Genomic DNA, 26,331 nt, shown 5'->3' on the forward strand with positions numbered 1-26,331 from the left:
TATGAGGCACTTAACTTAGCCGTTGCGATGGCAGCACGTTCCATAACGGATGATGAGATAAATCCAGAAAATAGATCACAAGCAAGAAAATGCGTACGAACGCTTGGTGCTAATAATTAAGGATGACCGCTAGGGGCGCTGCTGTCCGTGGCGTCCCCTAGTAGTAGTAGTAACGGCCGCATCGCCCGTTGGTATCAGCTCTCTCTTGTGGGGATTCTGATTGGAAGGTCTAATTGGTGAATGTCTCGTGGTAGTGTTCTCACTCGCCCCTATTCTCATACCGACACTTCTTTTAAAGAGTGAGCGAGTCAGTTTTACTGACATTTTCTTAATTTTGTTTTTCTCTGGTAATTTTAGATTAATTTTGCCTAGAAAGAATGATATTAAGGATCCTTTCATAGGCCGACACGAGCTGAGCCCAGAAATGCGCTGTTCTAAAACATAGACACAACTATGGGGTTTATTAGTCCAAATAAAAAGCACTATTTGTTCATGAAAAGGAATTTCAGAACAAAGAGAAAGAGACAGAATAAAGAATTTCTTAAAAGTGGTTGAGAAGACTTCTAAAAATAGATCAGTCAGTTGGAAGGGGGAAAGATGAGAGAAATGCATTGTACATATGTAATCTTCACACTCCTATATTTTTACCAACAATCATTTCTTTTTTTTTAAGTTAATGTATCAAGCTAACTTTTAAATGAAATTTCAGTAACTTTAATTTCATCTAAAAGTTAGCTTAATACATAGGGAGCATGATTAGGGTCATATTTAAATGTTCAAACTATAGAAGTAAGCATTCCTTAGCATTTTTAGAGACTGTGCCAAACTTATGCAAAAATTCCCCTTACACAAGGGGTCTGGAACCTAACCTCAGATAAGAGATAATAGAAGTCATGTCAGGTGTTAGTGGGGGTTGAAGCAGACAAACCAAGGCTGGTTGAGTCTAGCAGTTGAAAGAGGGATCACTGAAGAAGAGGTAGTGAGTGAGATGCCATGGACCCGAAGTCAAGCTCCAGTTCTGGAGTATGAATGGGTAGTAAGAAAGGGATTTTGGAGGGGAAAAAAAAGGAAATAAGATTTCCTTGATTTTTTATAGGGGAGTGCAGTAGGCTGAATGTGATTGATTTTTGTATTTTTAAATGTTTGCTTTTCTGTTTTTTTTCCCAGACAGAAAAGTAGTTAGAAATTGAAGAAGTGAAAAAGCAAGGAAGCATTAGGGACCATAGGGAGAAAACTAAAAGCTGCTAAATTGGAGAGTACAAAAACACTTATTAAGTGCTACCCTCTTCCACTGCACTAGGGGCACTGCACTGATCACTTGCACTGTCACTATTACCTTGTAGAGAGCGAGTGAAGCTCTCCTTACTCCTGATCGAGGCTCTCCCGGAAGCAACCTCCGAAAACGAATCTTCGGGTTCAAAGCTGGGCGCAGGGGTTGAAACTGGAGAAGGAACTACTTCTACTACAGGGTTCTCAACGTCAATTTCACTCACTCTCGATCTACTCGAGCTCCTTGAAGAAGCCTTGCGCGCCCTATCCTTCTCCAACTTCCTTAAATAAGAAGATAGAGCCTTCCAACCATCCTCATCTAAACTCTCGCACTCTTTACAAGGGTTAACGAAAGAGCATTCATTCCCTCTACATAACATACATACGGAGTGAGGATCCAAAGCAGCTTTTGGAAGCCTCACTTTACAGTCACTCACTGAACAAACTCTAAATAAAGCAGGTTTCTTAACCTCAGAATCATCCATGATTACTAATCCAGAGAAAAATCCAAAAGAAAAATCCAAATAAACAATCCAAATAGCGTATGCCAAGCCAACCGACAAAGGGTACTTCACCAAAATCCAATTCGTTCGCAACGAGAAAGAATCTAACTATCGGAAGGACTAAACAACAGGTGTTGTCCAGCCGGGTAAGGTAGATCACCTGACCTACCTGTAGCGTGTGCCGCGAGTTTTGAATTTTCTGTCGTGACGTCAGAGACGTAAGCTAAGTATATATCTGGCAGGGAAGTTCATGTACAAATACATGCAATATAATTACAGTAAAACAAGTTTTATTAGATTTATCATTATTTTCAATACAATTATTTATTCAACTTTTGCAAGTGGACATCTATCGGTGTAACAGCCTGACTGAGGCAATAAGCCAGTCTCTCTCTCTCTCTCTCTCTCTCTCTCTCTCTCTCTCTCTCTCTCTCTCTCTCTCTCTCTCTCTCTCTCTCTCTCTCTCTCTCACTAATACTAATGACACTCTTCCATCCTCCACTAAAAAATTCTGGTTTTTAGAATTACGGATGAAATGATTATTGTAAACATGTATTGGCATAAACAACCGAATTGAGAAACAGCTGATTGCCGACGTCATTTACCGTAACTATCAAACCCTACTGATTCTCAATGGTGGCTTTCATAGGTAAAAATAAAATACATTTTTGTTCACCCCTCATGCAATGGAGATCTCAAGAAAGAATAGTAGTAAATTAAAGCTGCAGGTTATATCCAAGGCTGATGTTCAGAACTGGAGAAATCGCACCTAATGCTTATACAATAAAGTAGTATGTGCACGTTTTCAACCAAACTTCTTTAATTTACAATAAAAGGTATTTCTGAATTATATCTCTTCTAACAATAATGGCAATGAAGATATCAATAATACTCAAATCAGCCGATGTATATGACGATGTTTATATTCTGTAATACAGTAACGATGTGATAATAGTAATAGTACTGCAATTGGATAAAACAAGCAAAACAACCTTTATTTAAGTTATCATTATTATAAATAAATATACTTGTACTGTTTGATTTTTGCAAAATAATCACTTTTCTCCAAAAATTATTTCAGTTTTGTAATTTAAAAGTCATCATATATATAGATATGAGTTAAAAATTCATGAAAATTTGCCATGATTTTTTACCTCTTCTTATCTAAAAGTCGTTATACACGGAAATATACGGTAGATATAGTTCTGCTTAAAAGTCTCAGACTGCTGGAATATTAAAGAATTAGGTCAGGTAACATCAAGTTACTCTAAGTTAGGTAAAAGAGGATAAGGTTTTGAAAAATTATAGTGACAAGAAAAATGAAGGAAATAAAGTAGGTTAATGAAAAGTAGTTTCACTGAATAACCTCCAAATCTGTCCTCACCATTCTGCTCCCATTGTGTAAATATCAAGAGCCCTCCCAACGTGTCAAAGTGTTTACCATTACAACACAAGACCAGGCTTAAAGATATTTCTTTGATATGAGTCTAGTCTCTACAGAGAGCACTGGCAGACCATGGAGGGTAACTCCTTTGAGGACTCAACAGCAACTACCAAAAATAGGGTTTTCCTACGTCCAACTTGTTTATTAGTGTAATATCAATGCTTCATACAATATTTTTCCTGGCACTATATCATATTTATTGTAGACACCATTACATTACTAAAGAATTCCATTAATGTGAACTTTACCCAATCAAACAATAGCTCCTACTCTAGGGACAAAAGTTCGGTGAATGGTTATCTCCATGAAAAAAAATAATTCTGCCTAGATATTAACACTAAAACAACATACAATACTACACTAGTGTGCTATAAGAGCAAAATACTGCTTGAAACAGGCAGTAGGACACACTATACGAAAGGTAAATTGTAACACTGGAAGATCATAAACAATGTAATAACTGGTTGAAAATTGGTTAGTACACTAGGCTATAAAAAAAAATTGATGAAGACAAATAACTCTCTCCTTTAAATCTAGAGGTCAAGTTTATATTACTATGTCTTTTCCTCATTTATCTTACTGAGGTTGTGATAATTAAAGACAATTTATAAAATGTCCTTTAAAGTGTTGGAAAGAAAAACATCTAAGTAGATCAATATATATTACCTTTCTTATTACTTCCTTTCCTTTCCTATCAGTTCCACAAAATGAAATGTAATAGGTATGGGCTTCTCCAACTGCTCAACCTATGATAGGTTTTATTAGTTTAGGTCAGTCTAGGTACACAACTGCAAAAGCTGCTTTGGGACTGTACCTATACTATTAGTTAAAAAAAATTGTATCTGCACTATGGTGCTAGACAAGTTCTCTCATCTTTTAACCAGTCTGTAAAAAATTAACATTTTGCTATTCTCATTCTTTCTGTTTGCACTTAGCAACCTACTGGTTCACAGTCACCGTCTCTAAAATTTATTACATCCAATAGTTAATCTGTACTCAACCCTTCTCTGTTTGTATGCAAGAATGCCTCAGCTTCTGCAGAATTACTACAAAAAATACTAGAGGTAACAAGTGTAAGGGAATATTTGTCTGTAATATTATCTACAGGTTAAAAGATAAAGGCTCCACATAAAACATCTCTTACCTTTAATACATTTCGAAGACCTAGAATCACAGGGTGTCGTGAGTTGATATCACCTGAACGAAGAGTATCATCTACAATCATGTGAAATACAACATGGACATCTGCAAGGTTGGAATGCCTTGTAATGTAGAAATCTCCTGCTTTCAGATGATCAGGTACTGGAGGTGGGGCCTTAGAACAATACAGGATGTCAAACTTTGGAATGTATCATGAATATAGCTGTCATTTAAAGCCATACTACCAGCATTAATTATTTTCATATATGATATTTAGAAACACTTTTTAAAAATAACTATCATGTTCCATAAATACAAAAATTTAAATTTACTATTACTTAATGACAGGAAAATAATAGGTAGACCTCTCAGATGAGTATGCCTGCTACTTGAGCTCTCAGGTGAGTATGCCTGCCATTTGAGCTCTCAGGTGAGTAGTATGCCTGCTACTTGAGCTCTCAGGTGAGTAGTATGCCTGATACTTGAGCACTCAGGTGAGCACAACTGCTACTTGAGTTCTCAGATGAGTAGATCTGCTACTTGAGTAAGACACTACTCACATCAAGAGCATTTGCTAGCTTGTACTGAAGCAGTTATCGATGAAGCCAAGAGGAGGACACTTGTCCAATGAAAACTTATAACTGTGCCTATGACATATAAAAGGTATTGTGCAAGACTCCAGATCTCCTGGATAATGTTTGCCCATTAGTCATAAAATAGTTACATTGTAAAAAAATGTGGAATTTCATTATTAAAACATTATTAGCACAATGTATCTAAACCATCTGTTGACCAAATTAGCCACAATGAACTTAGTAAAAGAAAAAAAAATTGAAGGGAAACAGCAAGATAGACCTACCTAACCATCTTCCACCCTGCAACAAAATATCTAGTATAACAAGAACTTGTTTATCAGGCAATTGCTAATAACTTGTGGAGATAATGCTGGAAAAGATTAAATGAATCCCAAACAACTAGCATTACCAATTAAGTAAAAATAAGATAAATATAAACTCTTGACCTAGAGAACATGACACTCGGTTGGGTGTCTTGTGGCACTTGTTTAGGTCAGTCTTGATGCAGAATTGAGCTACTCTCATGATTACCTCTTGCCAGCAGATTATGATTTTTTTTAAGATTCTTTGACACAGCACTCTTATAAATGTAGTTTCTACATTTCAACTTATGTAGCTCAAATTTTTCATAACCTGATTAAAAATCTTGTTCTCTTTGCACATAACTCAGAAAATTAGAGCAGAGAATAATCTTGGCTTGCCACCTACAAAATCCAACAAGACTGGGATGACAAATGGAACCATTACATCATGGAACTCATCAGAAAACTGATTCTTCGCTTACAGGTCAAGCATAAAGAACCAACTAATGAATGGCCCTAGAAGTGTTAAGCTCAGCAAATAGTGTATGCAACTTACTGACACTGTTGTTAGAAGCAAAATCTAGAAGGTTGTTTTGAAAGTTAGAGCTTTGTCAATAAAGCATTTTCATTTATCTAGAACTACCATGAAACCTGACTGAAGATGATTAAGAGCTGACCAGTACAGATGGCTTCTCAAAATTCTGCCGATAAAACTATATTACTCTGATAAATAGAATCCTTTCTTTTTCTTGCCCAACAATACTTTCAGTCAATAAACAAGACAGAAGTCACTGAAGACTTTATGTTGGCCTTCAATTCTTCACATCACAGTTTGTGAGAAACATCTGTTTAATGGATCACTGAATTGCCTTTACATATGAAAAGTTCAGGCCTGCAGAATCCTCTCAAAGTGTGGCTGCTTCCAAGACCTTCATCATAACAGTAGCAACACTTGAGAGCATTCAGTGAGAATGCTAGGACACTGGGACCACTTATCATGTCCATGACAGAGCAATGGGAGGAAGTCCTGTCAGCCCCTAAGATTGTGGTAGTTATGCAAGATAGTTTTATTTTACGTTAACATGGGTTAGCTTTAGCTAGATTTGGACCAAAATAACTCCTACTAAGGAGTCAAAATGATCTATGGCCAATGTGACTGGAATCGCAGTGCAATAAATATTTATGAAAGGACTTGAATGACATCTTGCTGAACAGCAGTCTAATAAGTAAACTGAGCAGTAAAAACCACATACATATTCCATTTTTATATGCATATCAGAAGTTACATGGGATCACAGTTAGATGTGGCATACCTTGAAAGTTTAACCCGAAGAATGCAAGTCCACAAAAAGACTAAGCTCAAAGAACAATAGGATAAACCAAAATTGGGTTACTAAAATTCAAGATACTAGTGAATAAGTATACTTACTTGGGAACCTTCATCACTATCATATTTGGGAGGAGGATGCTCTGTTCGCCATTTAACAACGTGCGGAACAAGATTCCTTATGGATTCAAGTTGCTCCTCTAAATCAGGAAAATGCAGCTCAGTTGATCTGCGACACACACGACCAAATTCTGAAAAATGTACTGTTTTAGTGAAAAACAACATACTTTCTATAACTATAAATGCCTGAATGAGATGAACAGTACTAAATCAAACACATCAGACTTACAAAACTTTCTCCAGAAAGAGAAAAAAATTAAGACCCTAAATTTAGTCATTCTAATTCAGCCACAACCTAATTAGTCACTTCTAACCCAGATAATTTAGCCTGATTTTTCTCCTAAATTTATGATGATTACCTTTTCTACACTAATACCTAATGTAAAGTCTAGCACTGGCTATTATGACTCTACTAAAACTCTACCAAAGCTTTAATAAACCTCCATCTTATAAACACAACCTATGATTATCTATTAATTATGAATTCTCTGTTGTGTCAGTAAACTGTCATAAGGAATCAAACACACATAAATGATGGACAGTTTACCTCTTGCAAGACTGGCTAGGAGAATCTTCTGCACTAATCATTTATACAGTGCTTATCTTTTCCTTTATGAAGTTAAGTTATACATGAGTGCTTTCCATTCTTTTCTATCTTGTGCAAATTCTGCTTGAATTTTATCTATAAAACTAAAATAGTAGGTACATCCTATAAATGTGCTAGCAAATACTACATTATTTGAAAAGAGCATGACTACAGTGAAAAAAATATTTTGAAAATGGCATCAAATACATGACCGTATTAGCAAATACCACAGTTGTGATAGTATAGACTTTCGTTATAATATTAAATACTGCTAATCAGGAAAAGCTGCTATTTGATATTTCATACTAAGCAAGGGAGAAATGGAGAAAAGAATGGTAGTCAACATCTTTCAACATTCATGTAGGGAAAGCAAGACAAACAATATAATGTATATAACAAATAAAGTTATGCAGTTTTGAAAGCATAAAATACCCATGGAAATTTCATGTTACCGCAACACAATTAGTGGCTAACATACAGTATATCTGTAACTACCTCTCAAGCAGCTTTTGGTTATTCCTTTCATTTTATTAATTTAAAACTTAAAATGGGAAAGTATATACTTTAGTATCATTACCTTGTTTTATTCCAGAATAGGTGCTGACCCGATAGTCTACCAGTAAAACCAGTCCATTTAAATTATGGGAATAAAGACTCATTGATGTCTGGATTCTCTGTGGTGGAATGTCACTGCAACAAATGAAACATATGACATCTATTATTTGAAAGTATTGTAATACAAACAAGATTTTTTTTACCTAATCAACATGCAAAGCCAGTCAATTTAGACACTGAATATCTTAGCAATGTTTGAATTCTCCATGTTAAAACTTCCAAAATGTTAATATTTTACCTAATAAGCAAACCATTACATTATATATCTCAGAATTGTAATAATGGATCCTACAGAGAAGCTCACCAACTAATAAAATTCTCAAAGAACAGTTAGAAATATTACTAGTGATTACCACTGGCTATCTATACACTGAACACATTTATAAGCAGATGTGTGTGTAGAAATAAGAGCAGGTCTTCTCTTATTCTCTTTCAAGAAACATAATTGTAGTTATTAGACAATAAGGAGTGAAAGAAATAGTAAGCAACTTTTTGTATAGTATTAAGGTATACCACATTGCATCAAAGATACACCATACCTAGCTCATGCTCCACTGGCCCCTGAAAGCAAGGCTTTACTGAAAGCAGTTGTGCTGCAGTGCTTCCAAGATTTTCACCTTTTTGTCATTATTTTAATGGGCCATTCATTTATTTTAGTTCACACATTTTCTCAATCAAGGATTTTACTTTATCTTTCTTTTAGAAACAAGTGTCTTAAATGCCAGCAAATACAGTGTGATAATTGGTATTTCAAATCATACAGTGTTCAACACCAAAAGCCTAGTTCTAACACTTACTACCTAAATAAGAAAGTTATGTCAATGTTTATGTTAAGATGTCCCATGCTATTACCAAAAACAACCAGGAATAGTTTTGCTGATTCCATTCAAAAGGTGGATGCGGAAAAGTTACAAAGAATTATACAGGCAAGAGGTACCTCAAAGACTTAAAAGTTCCATCAATAGAGACAGCATTAAAAAAAAGCAATAATAAATAAATCACATGAGTTCGTCTTTTGCTGGTACCTCACTGAAAGCTTGCTTGTTGAGTCTCTGGACTTAAAAGATATCATTCAGGAAGTATCTGCTCCCTTCCAGGCCTCGGTCATCACCCATCGAACTTCCACCTCTCCTGTGTTCCCATTTCGGGAACAAGCTTATTTGGATCTCGAGATTTGTGAGTCCTGAGTCGTCTTGACCCAGAGAAACAGTCCTTTACTAAGTTATGCCTCTCTCTTTTCGGAGGATAGACAGACACCAAGGTAGACACCCAATCACCAACACCAGCAACTTCCTCCCTCATCCAAACATCCACACCCGACTACCGAGCAAAGAGGGCGAAAGAGAAGGAAAGAATACCAGGAAAGAAAAACTAAGGGCAAATACTCCGAAGTTTTCCTCCTGGAAAACTCTGCGACAGTGCAAGCGGCAGGAGTGACCTGTCATAACAAATATGTACTATACTGCCATGCCCTTATCAAAGGGAAGGATGTGATAAGGGGCAAATGTTACGTCCCTGGCCACTGACCCCGAAACACACACTAGGGGAAGGCAATTTGCAAGGCTATCACAAATTATGGATTTGTACAGTATATCAAAAATATCAAACACAGTACTTATATTCAAAATATAAACAGAAATAATAAAAGAAAAGATCCAACAGGAAAAAACGAGTTTAACAACAGTCAGGCAAGAGTTCACAAAAACATGTCTGCATCACATGAAAGCCAAAAGCAAAGTGGAATGTACTATACATCTGGGCAAGTGGTTTCCCCATCTATCGGACAGTAATTACCACCAAACCACCTTGTTCAACAGCCGTGTTCCTGCTTCACCATAAGCAATTCCTAATGTAAATGCCCAAGGGTTTGTATATTGTGTAGGAACAAATATAAAGAAACTCTCAAGGTTACCATTTTATGAATTGAGAAGATAGCCTAAAAAAGTAAAATACTTGTCACTGCTAACAGTTGTAACAAAAACACTTACAATCACTATCTTAACCATGTGCAGAATGACAGCTGATGACGTACTGAGTAGGGTACTCTTTTGAGCACTGAAATTCTTACCTAAGAGATTAATAAAAACTCTTTCAAGACTTACTACCTCTCTGCTAACGGAGTGAGTGATTAGGCATAAGTAAATTGAGTTTTCCATTGTATGTGCATACGGTATATCTTTCCTGAAATTCGCAGTCTCATCCACCTTCTGAATGAGTTTAACCAATTCTCACAATATATAACTGTAATCATACATAAATTCAAAATAAAAAAATCATGTTTGTACAGTTCATATACATACTTAAAAGGTACTGACAGCTGCTGCCCTATATATATTTAAAATTATTTACTTGTTAAACTTCGCAAGACTCCTGATACAGTATACTTTATAATTACCTAACTTCATGCGATGAATATTTACACAGCTGTAAAGCATCTGCAGACAAAAGTCGTAAATTATGCATTTGTTTCATTTGCGCACCAAGGTGAATTGTAAAACTCTCCTCCAAAATGGGATCATTAGCTTCTACTATGATAGCATCAGAACCAGTAACAATAAAATCTCTGGAATAAAGGTAAGACACAGTTAATATTATATGATAAATGAAATCCAAGATTTGTTACAAATATACATACTACTGTGTCCTCTTCTACAACAAATTACTGTATTTGACAGCATGTAAGCTTAGTCCATAGATACCACCTCACATTTCAGCAGGGAATATTTTATAATAAATATATGTTTCACATAAACATACCAAGTAATTATAGTTATACTCTTCTACTTGCACGGCAGGTAAAATTTTAAATTCGCTGTAGCGATTCATTTGTTTTTAGTATAGGTAACCACCCTGCCTTCTACAAGGGAACCATAGGTACAGCAACAAAGAGAAAATATCTTCTTTTGTGCTTAAGCCCATAAGAGGGGAGGAAGGAGGGCTCCAATCTGTCATTACTTGGTAAGTATACATATGTGAAACAATTTTATTTTGAAAATACCATTTTCACATAAGTAACTTGCCAAGTCATTACACAGCTGAATCCCACATTGATATGTGGCGGGATAAATAGACACATTTGCTACAAACAGTGTTAATAATAAATATGAATTTGAAAAATAAAATTCTGTTAGCCTAGATAAAAAGCCTGTTGTATCCTTACCTGGTAAGAGAGCTAGAGCAGGTGATTACTGCCTTCTGGTTGTTGCAATTCTTGACCCGCAGTGACAGTGGAGCATTTGTGAAAAGCCTTCTACTTTTGAGGGGGGACTTTAAAGTGAAGGAGTACTCCGAATACCCACAAAATAACTAGATAAAAAACTGACCTTGCCCTGGGTGCAGTACCAAGAAAATAAGCCGAACAAAACAATGCTACTTACACCAACAACTACATAAAATTAAAATACCATCATACCACCACCGACTAGTGGGTACTAGGGTACCCTGGGTACCAGTCACAAATTCAAGGCAATGAAGTTACGGATGGGAAGGAGTGTTTCCTATGCTTCTTCCCCCAATACAATGCCAGGCACTGAAAGCGGACGTAAGGTACTGCAGTGTTTGAAGGTCATTTCTATTTCCTTCACATAGTGTGATGCAAAAACAAAATTGCTCTTCCAGTATGTAGACTGGAGGATTGCCGAAAGAGACAAATTATGTCTAAAAGCATAAGAAGTAGTGACAGCCCTGATTTCGTGTGCTCTTACTTTAATAGCAGGAAAAGTTTCTTCCTGAATTTGTGAGTGTGACTCTATAATATGGCTTCTGAGCAAGAAACAGGGTATTCTTGAACACAGGTCTGGATGGATTTTTAACAGAACACCAGAGGTTACTGGTAGGGCCTCTAATCTTTTTAGTCCTGTCTAAGTAGTACCTTAGCACCCTCAACAGGCAATGGATCCTTTCTTCTTCTTCTAGGCTTATAGTATACCACATATATACATATACATGTGTGTGTGTGTGTGTATGTATGTATGTATGTACAGTGGACCCCCCGTATTCGCGTTCTCCAGATTCGCGGACTCACACATTCGCGGATTTCTCTCGGGAACGTTTCCCTGCATTATTCGCGGAAAATTCACGCATTCGCGGTATTTTTCTATGATAAATATCCACAAATTCCTGGTTTTTTTGATGGATTTCATCATAAAATGCACTTTTTGTGATAAAACTATTAAAAAAACCATGTAGGAAAATTTTTAGTGGGTTTTTCTTGAGTTGTAACTAACAAAATAGGCTGTTTTTAGCATTTTATAGGGGTTCCAAACATTCGCGGATTCTAACTATTCACGGGGGGGTCTGGTACGCATCCCCCGCGAATACGGGGGGACCACTGTATATATATATATATATATATATTATATATATATAATATATATATATATATATATATATATATACTATAAATATATTTATATATATATATATATATATATATATATATATATATATATACATATATATATATATATATTATATATATATATATATATATATATATATATATATATATATATATATATATATATATATATAGATATATTATATAATATATAATATATAATTATATATATATTTAATATAATATAATATATATATTATATATATATATATATAATAATATTTTTATAATAAATATTTAAATTATATATATTATATATATATGATATATATATATATATATATATATATATATATATATATTTTAAATATAATTAATAATATAATTATATATATTATATATATTATAAATTTATAAATATATTATATTATTATATATATAAATATTAAAATTATAATATTATATATATCATTATATATAAATCATATACTATATATATATATATATATTATATATATATTATAATATATATACACATACATACAGTGGTCCCCCGTATTCGCAGGGGATGCGTACCAGACCCCCCCATGTTTGGAACCCCTATAAAAATGCTAAAAACAGCCTATTTTGTTAGTTAAAACTCAAGAAAAACCACTAAAAATGTTCATACTTGGTTTTTTTAAGTTTTATCACAAAAAGTGCAATTTATGATGAAATTGATAAAAAAAACCAGGAATTTGTGGATATTTCTCATAGAAAAGTACCGCGAATGCGCAAATTTTACGCGAATAATTCAGGGAAACGTTCCCGAGAGAAATCCGCGAATGTGTGAGTCCGCGAATTCGGAGAACGCGAATACAGGGGGTCCACTGTTGTATGTATGTATGTATGTATGTATGTATGTATGTAGTGTGTGTGTATATATATATATATATATATACTATATATATATATATATATATATATATATAGTATATATATACTATATATATATATATCTATATATATATATATATGATATATATATATATGATATATATATATGTATATATATATATATATATATATATATATATATATATATATATATATATATATATATATATACAGGCAGTCCCCGGGTTACGACGGGGGTTCCGTTCTTGAGACGCGTCGTAAGCCGAAAATCGTCGTAAAGCCGGAACGACGCTTGGAAATATGTCTTAAACTAATAAAAAGTTATAAAAACCTTACTTGTAATCCTTTGGTTACACTACATGTTGTTTCCTGTAGTTTTTATGTACAACCTGGAGTTATTTTCATAAAAGAATGCTGGTTCTTGAAGGTAAAAACTATTGTAATCCTCTGGTGACACTACATTCTTGAAGTTTTATGTACAACCTGGAGTGATTTTGCAAAATCTTGAGGGCTACAAGAACAGCTGATTACTATTTACGTATCATATAGACTAATTAAAGTAAATGTATCTTTAAATAGGCTTATATATTAGTATCAACAAAACATTTCCTGCCATGAGTCAGAGGCCGTTTAATGAAACGAACACTTCTCTGTCCTATCTGTTCAGAAAATAAACGTTACGTCAATCCCCGAGACCATTGTTGCCAAAGCGTCTCTCTCTCTCTCTCTCTCTCTCTCGTCTCTCTCTTCCTCTCTCTCTCTCTCCTCTCTCTCTCTCTCTCCTCCTCTCTCTCTCTCTCTGATCAAATTACATTGGAAACTTGACTACGATTGCCCTAATATACGAATGTTTTGAGATATAACAGAAAATTTGCGAAAATACAAGCTTTGATATACAACGAAATATTTGAGAGACGATTTTGCGATGAGTGTTAGTTGTATAGGCGACCGATAAATGGCGTTCAGTCTGTTTGTTTGTTGGTGCTGCATGTTAACACGTCGTTGTTTAGTTCGTTGTATTTGCGCCTATTTTTCGTGTTATTTTGTCTATTTTATTATTAACCATGGGTCTCAAAGCTAAAGACAAAGCAGGTGATAAGAAAAAAACCCAAGAAAATGATTTCGATGGAAGCAAAACATGAAATTATAGCAAAGCATGAACGTGGCGTTCGTATCGTCGATTTGGCAAACGAGTATGGTCGAAATCCTTCTACAATATCCACGATCATCAAGCAGAAGGAAGCTATAAAAACCCCCGAGACCATTGTTGCCAAAGCGTCTCTCTCTCTCTCTCTCTCTCTCTCTCTCTCTCATCTCTCTCTCTCTCTGATCAAATTACGTACTGGATAATGTCTCTCTTTGGATACTTCGATTTTGCCAAATATTGAGGGCTACAAGAACAGTTGATTACTATTTACGTCTCATATAGACTAATTAAAGTAAACGTATCTTTAAATAGGCTTATATTATTAGTATCAACAAAACATTTACTGGCATGAGTCAGAGGCCGTTTAACGAAACGAACACTTCTCTGTCCTTAACTCGGAGCGTCGGAAGACGCCTCTCTCTCTCTCTCTCTCTCAATCTCTTCTCCTTCTCTCTCTATCTCTCTCCTCCTCCTCTCTCTCTCTCTGATCAAATTACTGGATAATGTCTCTCTTTGGATACTTGGAATTTGCGTTGTAATCTAACCAGAAACTTCGTTTTGTTATTATTACTGGAAACAAGCAATGATTTTTTCATTATTTGCGCTTTTTTTTGGACTGTTATCTGTAAACTAGTATGTATTCATTCGCTCGGAAACTAGTTCCGCATATGAGGCGTCACTAAAAAACATAGAAAAATACAACATAAAAAGTGTTGAAAATCATCATAATCTCAAAATTTTTGTTGTAATCTAACCAGAAACTTATTTTTATTAATATACTGTGCTAAATTATAAAGGATTTTTATCATAGTATGCGTTTTTTAAAAGCGTCGTTAACTCGGAGCGTCGGAAGCGTCAGCGTCGTAACCTCGGAACAAGCGTCGTAACCCAGGACGGATTTTTCCATTGAATATTTAAGAAAAAGCGTCGTAACCTCGGAACGTCGTAAGCCGGAACCGTCGTAACCCGGGGACCGCCTGTATATATATATATATATATATATATATCTATATATATATTATATATATATATATATATATAATATATATATATATATACTTATACTTATTATAACTTAATTAGGTATCATATAGTCATGGATCCCAAGAAAGTTGCAGAAGTTCACGGAAAGAAGAGGATGCTTTCTATAGAGACAAAAAAGGGATTTTGACGAAGGAAAAATCTATTTCTGGGCAACGACCTGTGTCGCCCTGTGAAATGGTTCCTTTGATACTATTTCTTAGGAATAAATATTGCTATTCATCCTAGAGAAAAAAGAAACAATATAATGCCAAGATAAATGGCTCGCTCACCTCTAATAGAAGTGTCGGTATAGTAAGGAGCGAGTGGAATCACTACCAGAGGTCCCTTGCCATTTAGCTTCTTCCTTCGACAAAACCCCGAACTACGGAGGAGCCGTGCTACAGCTCCCGGTTCTACTACTACCATGAGCGCCTCCGACGCCTGTGACGTCATTCCTGAAGATAGCCTCCAAGCTTGGGGTAAGCTGGGTGAGGACAATCTAACTACAGGGTGGGGTTTCACAGGGCAACACAGGTCGTTGCCCAGAAATAGATTTTTCCTTCGTCAAAATCCCTTTTCTGGGCTTAACCTGTGTCGCCCTGTGAAATAGTACCAGAGAATGCTAAAACACCAAGCTTGAGGGACAGTACAGATAAATAAGAAGGTAAAGTTAAACACCTGTAAGGTTAATAGTATAATGATCAACTCAAATTACAGTCTTACAATTATGGTTAAGAATGAGCCTTTAAACATGGGTTATAACTTAAAATTAGTTAGCCTAACAACAAGCAAATTATACAGGTTAGGCAAAAGACAGGATCATAAGTTGATATATACATAACAATGGAAGTGAATCCCAACTAGAATGATGAACAACAGCAAAACTCAAGGTAACCCAATACATAGAGGCGACTAAACTAAGTAAGGGTGCAATGGGGCAGGCAGAAGGGAAGGCTACAAGAAGATATAGGAATTATTAAGAGTCAGGAGAAACTGTGTTTCCAGCTGCCACTGCTGGAAATTTGAGGGCTTCTAAGGGTTTTAGGTAGTGCCGTTTGAAAACTGTCGGAGATTTCCAGCCTGTATATTTCTTAAGATCGTCAAAATTCATGTGTTGGAAATAATTAATAGATGTGGCCACCGACCTAACATCGTGGGCCCGAGGAAAGGACTCTGGGTTGGCCTGTTTAATGAAGTATAAAATTTGTTGCCTGATCCCTTTTAGGGATAATGTACCACCTTCCTTCCTAATGAACAACGGGCCTGAAGATTTCAGAGTTGTTCTACTTAGGTAGGCTCTTAATGAGTTGACAGGACAAAGGGAAATGTCTTGAGGTAGTGGTAGGATTTTCCACGAGGACCATCTGTCCTGTGGATCTTCATTTTTGGCTAGAAAGTGGCGATCTGGGGATAAGAGGACTTTCCCTGAGGGGAGGAACTCAATGTGACCTGGTTCCCTTGATAAGGCTGACAGTTCTGATATTCTAGCTCCAGAGGCTAAACTTAATAAAAATAGGGTTTTCCTCAGGAGGGATATATAATTGCAAGAGTCATTGTTAATGTCTGAGGCCAGTTTGAGGACATCATTTAAGAACCAAGAGACTGTTTTAGGTCTCGTTGATGGTCTTAATCTAGCACAAGCTTTTGGTATGGACGTAAAGTACGAATCCGTAAGATCTAAGCTAAAACCAAATTGGAAGATCTTTTTAAGAGCTGATTTGGTCATAGTGATAGTGCTTGCTGCTAAACCTTTCTCAAACAATGATCTGAAGAAAGTTATGGCAAAGTTCGTTGTCATGACTTGAGAGTTTGACATCTTAAGGAACTCTGCTAGTTTCTTGACAGATGAATCATATTGCCGGAGAGTAGATTCTCTTTTATCTGATTCCAAGAATGAAATATTCTGGGGATCAATTTCTGCATTCCTCATAGCTGCAAATTTCAGAAAATCCATAAAGTTAGGGTTTTCTGAATTCTTGAGGAAGCGGACACAGTCTGAGTTTGCACTAACTGGGTTAGTTTGGGGTTGGGAATCCGTAGGGGTCGGAGTCTCAACTCTAGGAGTAGAGGGAACCAATTGCTCTTGGGCCAGTTGGGAGCTACTAGAGCTACTTGGCCTTTGAATGTCCTGAGTTTGTTTAAAACTTTCATGAGAAGGTTCACCGGAGGGAAGAGGTAAATGTTCTTCCATTTGTTCCAATCGAGGATCATTGCATCCATAGCATATGCTAGAGGATCGAGGTTGGGTGCCACGTAACAGGGGAGTTTGTGGTTTGACTCCGTGGCGAAGAGGTCTACTTGAAGTCCGGGGACTTGTAGACTGATCCAATTGAATGAACTCCTGTCCAGTGTCCACTCCGATTCCAACGGAACAGAGCGAGATAGAGCGTCTGCTACTACGTTCTTGACCCCTGCCAGGTGAGTGGCTGACAGGTGCCATTTGTTTTTGTTTGCCAGAGAGAAGATGGCTATCATGACATGGTTCAAGTGGCTTGACTTGGATCCGCCCCTGTTGATGCAGTGTACTACTACTGCACTGTCCAGAACTAGTTTGAAATGTGAGTTCTTGGGTGGACGGAGTCGTTTCAGTGTGAGAAATACTGCCATGGCCTCCAGTACATTGATATGTAGCTGGCGGAATGTTAACGACCAAGTTCCTTGAACTTTTTCGTGCTGGGAGTATCCTCCCCACCCTGTTAGTGAGGCGTCTGTGTGGATCACTAATGATGGAGGAGGGAACTGTAGAGGAATTGCTTTTGAAAGATTCTTTGTCTCCGTCCAGGGGCGGAGACGTTTCCGTAAGATCGCCGGGATAGAAGCTAGTTTGTCCCGTGATATGCAATTCGCTTTTGAGCGCCATACTCTGTTTATATCTTTGAGTTTGGCTCTGAGCAGAACGTCTGTGACTGATGCAAATTGGAGTGAGCCCAGGATTCTCTTCTGGCACCTCCGGGATGTTTGTTGTTGTTTGAGAAATTGTTTTGTAGCTCTTGCTATTTCTTTCTTTTTCAACGACGGAATTGATAGAGTGTGCGATTGCAAGTCCCACTGAAGGCCTAACCACTGGAATCGAGATTCCGGTGTTAATCTGGACTTGGTTTTGTTTATTTGGAAACCTAAATGTTCCAGGAATTTGATCACTTTGACCGTTGCTTCCTTGCATTCTTTGGGGTTCTTTGCCCAAATAAGCCAATCGTCCAGATAAGCCACTAGCATTATTCCCTGTTTCCTTAGCTCTTGCACTACTGCTTCCGCCAATTTGGTGAAGATCCTGGGGGCTATGTTGAGCCCGAATGGCATTACTTTGAAGGAGTAGGATTTGTTGCCTAGTTTGAAGCCTAGGAACGGACTGAAGGGTTTGGCTATGGGAACATGATAGTAGGCATCTGTAAGATCTATAGAGGTTGTGACGGCCCCACGGGGAAGTAAGGTCTGTACCTGCGAAACGGTCAGCATCCTGAACTTGTCGCAATGAATGTATAAGTTCAGATGGGACAAGTCTAGGATGATTCTTCGGTTTTCCGAGTCTTTCTTTGGCACGCTGAACAAGCGTCCTTGAAATTTTAAATTGTTGACTCTTGAGACTACTCCTTTGAGAAGGAGGTCTTGGGTATACTCTATCAATTCCGTTGTTGGTGCTTGATAGAATCTGTTGGTTGGAGGAGGGCCCTCTAGCCAACTCCAACCTAGGCCTTTGGTCACTATACTCTGAGCCCAAGGGCTGAACCCCCACCGCTGGCGGAAGAGGTACAGCCTCCCTCCTACCTTGGGACTCTCACTGCTGGTTTGCCGAGGGGCGGCCACCTCTTGCTCCTCGGAAACCTCTTCCTCTGTTTGCAGCCCTGCCGGACCCTCTGAACCGAGAGGCACCTCTTGCTCTGCTACCTCTCGCGAACCTATTGAACGCTTGAAAGTTCTGGCTTTCATAGTTGGAGTTGTAGGCTGGAGAGACAGCAAAGGAAGTAGAGGGTTGGGGTTGCTGGGACTGAGGGGTCAGGACAAGGTATTGTTGTTGACCCTTCGACGATGGTTGCCCTTGTGATGCTGGGACTGCCTGAACCAACGTCTGCTGAGGAGGCTGGAAGGAAGAGAACTTTCTTGGTTTCTTCTTGATCCTTTGGTTAGGACCAGAAGATTCCTGTCTACGCTTCGCTACCAGTCCCCACCTGACTTTGAGGCACTGGTTGACCTTTGAAGCCTCATGAAGGACTTCTCCTACCACTGGTGCTGGGAAGAGGTCCGTCCCCCAAATTGAGGAAGCTATCAGCTTGTTCGGTTCATGGCGGATAGTAGCTTCCGCCAGAACGTGCTTCCTGCAATTCCTCCTGGCTATGAGGAAGTCGTAAAGGTCACACTGCATGGTGTGCAGCAGACCTTTAGCCATAACCTTAAACAACGGCTCTTGTTGGTATACAAGAGCCGTCATCTCCGCCATAGTCATGGAGGAAAGGGATCCTAGTCCGGGCGTCGTACTCCGTCTGGATGAGGGAGTCCGACAACCTGGGAAGCCTCTCACTAAAGAGAGTGGTGGCACAGTCCGCCTTGAGTTTTCCTACTGAGAAAGTAGGAACCGCCCCTTCGAAGTACATCTCGGAGCCTGGAACTAGGAGAGAGGTGGGTTCCATCTCCCGGAGTTGAGGCAGGGGCTCGTCTTTCAGGGCTGCCTGAAAGGTTGCTTTCACTACCTTAAGGGTAAGTGGTAGCGGAGTCCCTTCCACCGGAGTGAAAGTGGTGAAGGGACTTCTACAGGCTGTGATGCGGGTATTCTCACACCCCCATTCCTCTAGACTTCTCATTAGAGTCTGCTGCGCCTGTTCCCTCGGAAGGATAACTGTTTCCTTGGGAACTTTGTCCTCTCTCATCATGGCTGCTTCCGTTAGCCGGACGTAGCCAATGAATGGGGGTTGAAGGTCCCTGGGGTGGAACTCGAAGTCCTCCCGCCTTCAAGTTCCTATGCCTTCGATGGTCAACATTCCGTTGACAAACGGGGCATACGAAGCAATCCTCCAAGGATTGGCCGCCTTGAATTCCGGCAGTTGGCTGGAATCCGGCATTGGAAGAGGAGAAGGTGGCACAGCTAGGGGGGAACCTGCCGCGATCGAGGTTTGAATTCCGGCGATGGCATTCTCCTGAGCAGCCAGCCGTTCCGCCAGCGATTGGATCGACTGGCCGGAAGACGCAACAGAACTGGAGAGCTGGGAGAGTACCGAGCCGACCTTGTTGTCTACCAAGGCCCCTACGATAACTCCCACCTGCTCCAGAATGTTGGCCGAAAAGGATTCGGGATCGAAAAGAGGGACTTGAGCCCTGTCCTTACGGGATTTACGTTTGGGGGACCTCGACGCAGACGAAGAGGCCTCCCTTGACTTAACTGCTCCGGGGTGGTGAGCCGGAGCTACAGCGTCTGCCAAGATGACCGATTTCTTGGGGAGAGACTTCTTAAGTTTCTCCTCGGTCGACTTAGCCTTGGGGATCACTGAAGCAACCTTAGGACAGACAGACCGCTGGTCTTCAGTGAAGCCCCAGAAAGAAGTAGAAGTAGAAGGATCAGTGGAAGGTGATGGAGAAAGGGAACTCAGGAAAGGGCCCTGAGAACCCGCAGAAGCTGCCTCTACTACACCCTTACCTGTACCCATCGAGTCTACAGCCATGGGTTCGACGTCGAGGTTCATTGCCGCGACGTCTTCCGCTACGTCCTCTGGAAAATCCCCATCCTGAAGGGAGATCATGACTTGGAGATTGGCCAGCAAAGGGGCGGCCACTACCGGGTCCACCACTGATCCTTTCTTGGCTCCGGGGAATACCAGGTCCGCCATGTCCTGGGTAAGGATGTAGGGGCGGCCCTTCGAGTTCCGGCCAAATCCCCCCACCCATGCTTTGAGGGTAGTCAAAGCCTTCTTCTTCTCCTCATCAGAACCCTGTAAGAAAGGTCTAGAGTTAGGGAAAGGATAGGGGAGGAATGTCTGTTGTGTTGAGACTATATGAATATGTGTCCCACATGTGAAATGTATATAATAATAACAAGTATTCCAGGTGATGAATGAATGAAGATACTGCTAAGAAAACTTACTACTAGTGAGGCATCGCCTACTAGCAAGTAGCAGGTTTGGCAGGCTTCCTGGTGCCAAACTAGAAAGTCCTCCACCTTCACTGCACATCCAGCATGGGAGCAGCAAACTATATGGCCGCACGGGTCTTGGAGGATGGCATTGCACCCAATCTCCTGGCAGCACAACATCTGTAAGTCAAAGAATACATGAGTACCAATGACAACCTCCAGTGGTATAATTATGCAAAATATCCGTGGGTGCCAGAGTAGGACCGACGGATAGTGTTCTACATATAAGTGGCATGCAAAAGAAATGCCGGAGTAAGCTCTAAGGCTCGCTTCGTATGAATATTACGTAGAAAAGTTACGAGGGGGGAAGAAAGTCTCTGCCTCCGCCTAGGCTCACTTGTTATTTGGGTAAAATAAACTCCGTAGGGCCCGGAGTTAAGAAAATTGAGTGAGCAATGTCAAACTTCTGTTGAAGCAAGGGATAGGACAAGAGGCAGAAATAAAAAACCCCCCGGAGTAACGCAAAAAGTTCTAAAATAAAGTAACAGAAAAACCCATCATATCAGTAAGTGCTCGTGTGAACTATCCTAGGTGGATAGGCACCCAGTGGTCCCCTCCCCCCTCTCTTATTGTCCGGTAGCGGCGGAGTGACACCTGCCAGACTGAACTGGGGGGGGGAAGGGTAGGGAAGTACGTGGGGTAGGGGAACCTTCCCACCTGAGCGGCCAGTTAAGGACGGAGGAAGTAGGGGGAGAAGGTCCCGAGCCCCCGAGACACATGATGAGTGAGAACACCAGTAGGGGGGAGCTCCCCACCAGCCCCATGAGTCACCCCCTCTCATGCAGACTCGGACGCTAGCTGTGAGAAACGAGTCATCACCCATTGGCGTGGGTGGCAATGTGTGGAGGGGGGAATGGAGGGGAAACCGGGTGGCTCACCGCGATCGACCAGCGGCCTTCCTAGCCAGGTGATAAACACGAGGTGGGGAAGATCCGTCAGAACAACATCAATATCACTGATATATATAGGATTACTTATAAAAATAAATCAATCAAAACAAATATAATGCGATATCTTAAAGCTAGGCTAACACGGGGAACACGAATAAACTAAACAATCAGAAAGTATAGGCTAATCGCCGATCCGAAGAAAGGGGTATGTTAGCCTAATCTAACCTCTAGTTCAAGATAAGGGGGGGACAGGCTAATCACCAATCAACAATTGGGGTATGATAGCCTAACCTAACGGTAAAGACAGTGATAACAGGGTAGGCTAATCGCCATACCGAAGCATGGTGTATGTTAGCCCAACCTAGTACCTACTATTAAGATTAAACGGTAATCAGGAACTAGAGTAGGTAAGAGGGAACATCAGAATAAATAGTATGATATGACTCTCAAACCCATGACTGATAAAAAACTCCTAACAACGTAAGGCGTAGCTAAGCTAAGGCCTGAACGTGCGGTCGGAGCGTGCCCCGTGAAGGCCTAACTAATAAGCTAACTGCATAAAAGATATAGAGACTATGTGTAAGTAACCATATCAATAGTACTGTGAAAAGGGAAATGCCTAACAGTATGGGAGACCGAAAGAGAGAACCCTTACCGCCATGCGGTCGGGGCAGACCGGGCCGATAAGGCTCCGAACATATAAAAAACACGAAGATCATCATGAAATGAGATCAGTAACCCCAAACAGTACTTAACTTAGAAGCAGAAGCTGAAGACATCTTGAAAAATCCTTGATAAATCCAGAAAAAGCGATTGCACAGCACAAGAAAAAAGCAACATGTGGCGGCAATGCGTGCTATCAAAGGAATGACGTCACAGCGTCGGAGGCGCTCACTGTAGTAGTAGAACCGGGAGCTGTAGCACGGCTCCTCCGTAGTTCGGGGTTTTGTCGAAGGAAGAAGCTAAATGGCAAGGGACCTCTGGTAGTGATTCCACTCGCTCCTTACTATACCGACACTTCTATTAGAGGTGAGCGAGCCATTTATCTTGGCATTATATTGTTTCTTTTTTCTCTAGGATGAATAGCAATATTTATTCCTAAGAAATAGTATCAAAGGAACCATTTCACAGGGCGACACAGGTTAAGCCCAGAAAAGGGATTTTGACGAAGGAAAAATCTATTTCTGGGCAAGGGCCTGTGTCGCCCAGTGAAATATCCTTTTAGCACATATTTCTATGGTAAATATTACTAACATTACCAGAGAAAAAACTAAAATGGGATGTCAAGAGTATTCTGACTTGCTCACCTTATATAAAAGGTGTCGGTATGGTTTCTGGGACGAGTGAAACCACTACCACGGGTCTCTTACCATTTAGATCCATCCTTCTGCAAAATCCCCCTTCTAGAGAGGGCTGATGCACAGCCCACACCAGTAACTACTACTACTAGCGCTCCCCCAATGCCAGCACGAGCGCCTCTAGCGGCCATCCTTTTCATTAGCTTCATCTTGCACACACATGTTTTTTCTCGCTGTGTTTTTGTGCTTGCGTTTTTGGATTACTTCTTCGTCATGGAACTCCAAGCCATCACCACAGCTAAGTTAAGTACTGCTAAAGTGTTTCACGTAATTTTAGCCAGCTAGGGCCCGTTTTACTGTTTTTATTCAGGTTTTATGACGGCGCCCTCAGCGGCATGGCTACAGAGTCGTCCCAGTCGGCTCGCCCCACGTGTTTCATTATTTCATGCTTCTTCGGTCTTCCATACCGTTGTAGCTGGAACCTTGCAGTATTTATATGATTACATTTTATGTGTTGTGCAAGATTTACTTGTATTTTACTTATCACGGGGATTCTAGCTCGATTGAGCTCTTGCCTATGTTAACCTTAGCTCAGAGTTCATGCATGCATGTTCCTTTGTCTAGGTCTTTTAGGCGTCTTAGGACCTATGTCCTCTCTTTTAGTCCTGCCATCCTGGCCGTCGCCCTCCGTACTCACGTATCAGCAGAGGCCAGCTCTCGAGTGGTTAGGCGCCCCCTTTCAGGTCGGTTAGCCTAACTTCTCCAGGACGTTGCTTTCTCTCTTTCTGTTTATTTTTTTTTATTTCCCTTTTCCCTGTGTTATTTTATCTATTGCATGCTAGAGACGGTTAGAGGTAGCCTAGGCTACCTCAGATCGCCTGGCCTGTCCTACCGCGTGGCCCTACCACGTTCACGGCGAGCCAGGCGATCACCTTGAGCCACCCGGTTATGTCCCCCTGCTCCTTCCTCCCCTACGGGGGGGGGTACCGCTCGCTCACGATGCTATGACAACCATCCGGGCTCCTTCCCCTCTTCCCCTCTACTCGGGGAGAATACGGGAGTCAGCAGAGGGACATCTGGGGCTGACTCTCTCCCACCGCTCTCACCCTCGGTTCCATGGGGGGTCTCCTGTGTGCTCGGGCTCAGCTGGCCACCAGGCTCGGCCGCGCTCAGACCTCCTCGGGTCCCTTCAGCTCTCTCTCACCCCAAGTCACCACCCTTGCTCACCTCTCCGGCGGCGGGTCCCGCTGGCTCCGCCAGCTCCTTAGTGTGGTGACTGAGAGAAGCTCCGCCGCATGCATCTACATTATTTTGCCATTATTTACCTTTGTTATTGTTACTACATGTTGTTATGTTCCACTAAGCCAGCGGAGCTCCCGCTCACCAACCGGGTTCTCCCCCTGCCTGCGAGTTATTTATTACGGTGGAGCTACGCTCCCCCTTATTAATTTATTTAGCCTACTCATGCTACTCCCCGCCGTCCTCGTACTCCTCACTCCGGCGTATAGGCTGGTTACTAGTTTGGTGAAACTCCTTATTCCGGCACTCCAGAATCGTACTAACTAGTATACCAGTCTTATTGGAGACACACCACTACAGGAGAGCAAGAGAAGGCTAACCCCTATGTTAACCACTCCGGTATCCTCCGGCGTTTAATATCACTTACTGGACTTAGTCTTGTTAGTCAGTGTTGATACTCATGTATCTGTTCACTTACAGGCCACCCATTGCCAGGAGTCAGGATGCAATGCTGTCCTGCAGGACCCCTGTCGGCACGAGGTCTGCCGGACCCACGCTGTCTGCGCTATCCGCTACGGGGACATAGCGGTCTGGCACCCCGAGAGTTGTACCATATGCTATGATCTTGTAGATCAGTTTACCTCCGGTGTAAGTATATTCCGGAGTACAATTGCTATATAATTTGGCCTATACAGGTACAGTCCTAATAAGTGATATAATAACTGATATAGTTAGTCATATAATTTTAAGTTCCCCTAGCTTAGGGCTTACACTAACCCTGTCTTTCAGGCTGCTGCTGTCAAGGAAGCCGCATCAACCACTCTGAAAGCCTGGGTTGGCGGATTTGGGGCAGCCATACATCCTCAACAAGAAGATGGCTGTCCGGATCTTCCCGGCGGGAAGCCTACCTCCTACGTCGACCCGGCAGCGGCAGCCCCCGTGCATCGCCACCATTCAGCATCAGGTGGCTCAAGCATTAGCAGATTATCAAGAAGTATGAGGCTGGCATGCGGTTGAGCGTGATCGCTAAGGAATACGGCTGAAATCTGTCAACGATAGGCACCATAATTAAGCAGAGGGAAGCCATCAAAGCAGCTAAACCATCCAAAGGCGTCACTATTTTGTCCAACAAGAGGAGCCACATGCACGATGAGATGGAGAGGCTGCTTCTTGTATGGATAAAAGACAAAGAAATCGATGGTGATACGATAACCGAAACGGCAATCTGCCACCATGCCAGCATTACTTTTGGCGATTTGATTGCCCAGGCCAAAGACGACGGAGGAGAAGGGACATCGATGCCATCCCCAGACTTCAAGGCTTCTCATGGGTGGTTTGAAAAATTCTGGAAACGGACTGGCATCCATTCGGTGGTGCGGCATGGGGAGGCTGCCAGCTCGGACATGAAAGCGGCCGAAGCCTTTATTAAGACGTTTGACAAGATGACGATCAACGAAGGCTACAGTTCTCAGTAAGTCTTCAACTGTGATGAAACTGGC

General features: G+C 40.4%; 1 protein-coding gene across 1 annotated transcript in view; it reads right to left on the bottom strand.

The window, feature by feature from the left end:
- Nucleotides 1-26,331, bottom strand: part of LOC135219231 (protein C12orf4 homolog) — a 116,787-nt gene that overhangs the window by 20,858 nt on the left and 69,598 nt on the right. The window contains exons 5-8 of the mRNA XM_064255824.1: nt 10,277-10,444; nt 7,844-7,956; nt 6,663-6,811; nt 4,361-4,531 (exon numbers count right to left, since the gene is read on the bottom strand). Coding sequence (XP_064111894.1) covers nt 4,361-4,531; nt 6,663-6,811; nt 7,844-7,956; nt 10,277-10,444 — 601 coding nt within the window. The remainder of the gene's footprint in view (nt 1-4,360; nt 4,532-6,662; nt 6,812-7,843; nt 7,957-10,276; nt 10,445-26,331) is intronic.

The sequence above is a fragment of the Macrobrachium nipponense genome, chromosome 1, assembly GCF_015104395.2.
Source record: "Macrobrachium nipponense isolate FS-2020 chromosome 1, ASM1510439v2, whole genome shotgun sequence".
In the NCBI taxonomy this organism is placed as follows: domain Eukaryota; kingdom Metazoa; phylum Arthropoda; class Malacostraca; order Decapoda; family Palaemonidae; genus Macrobrachium; species Macrobrachium nipponense.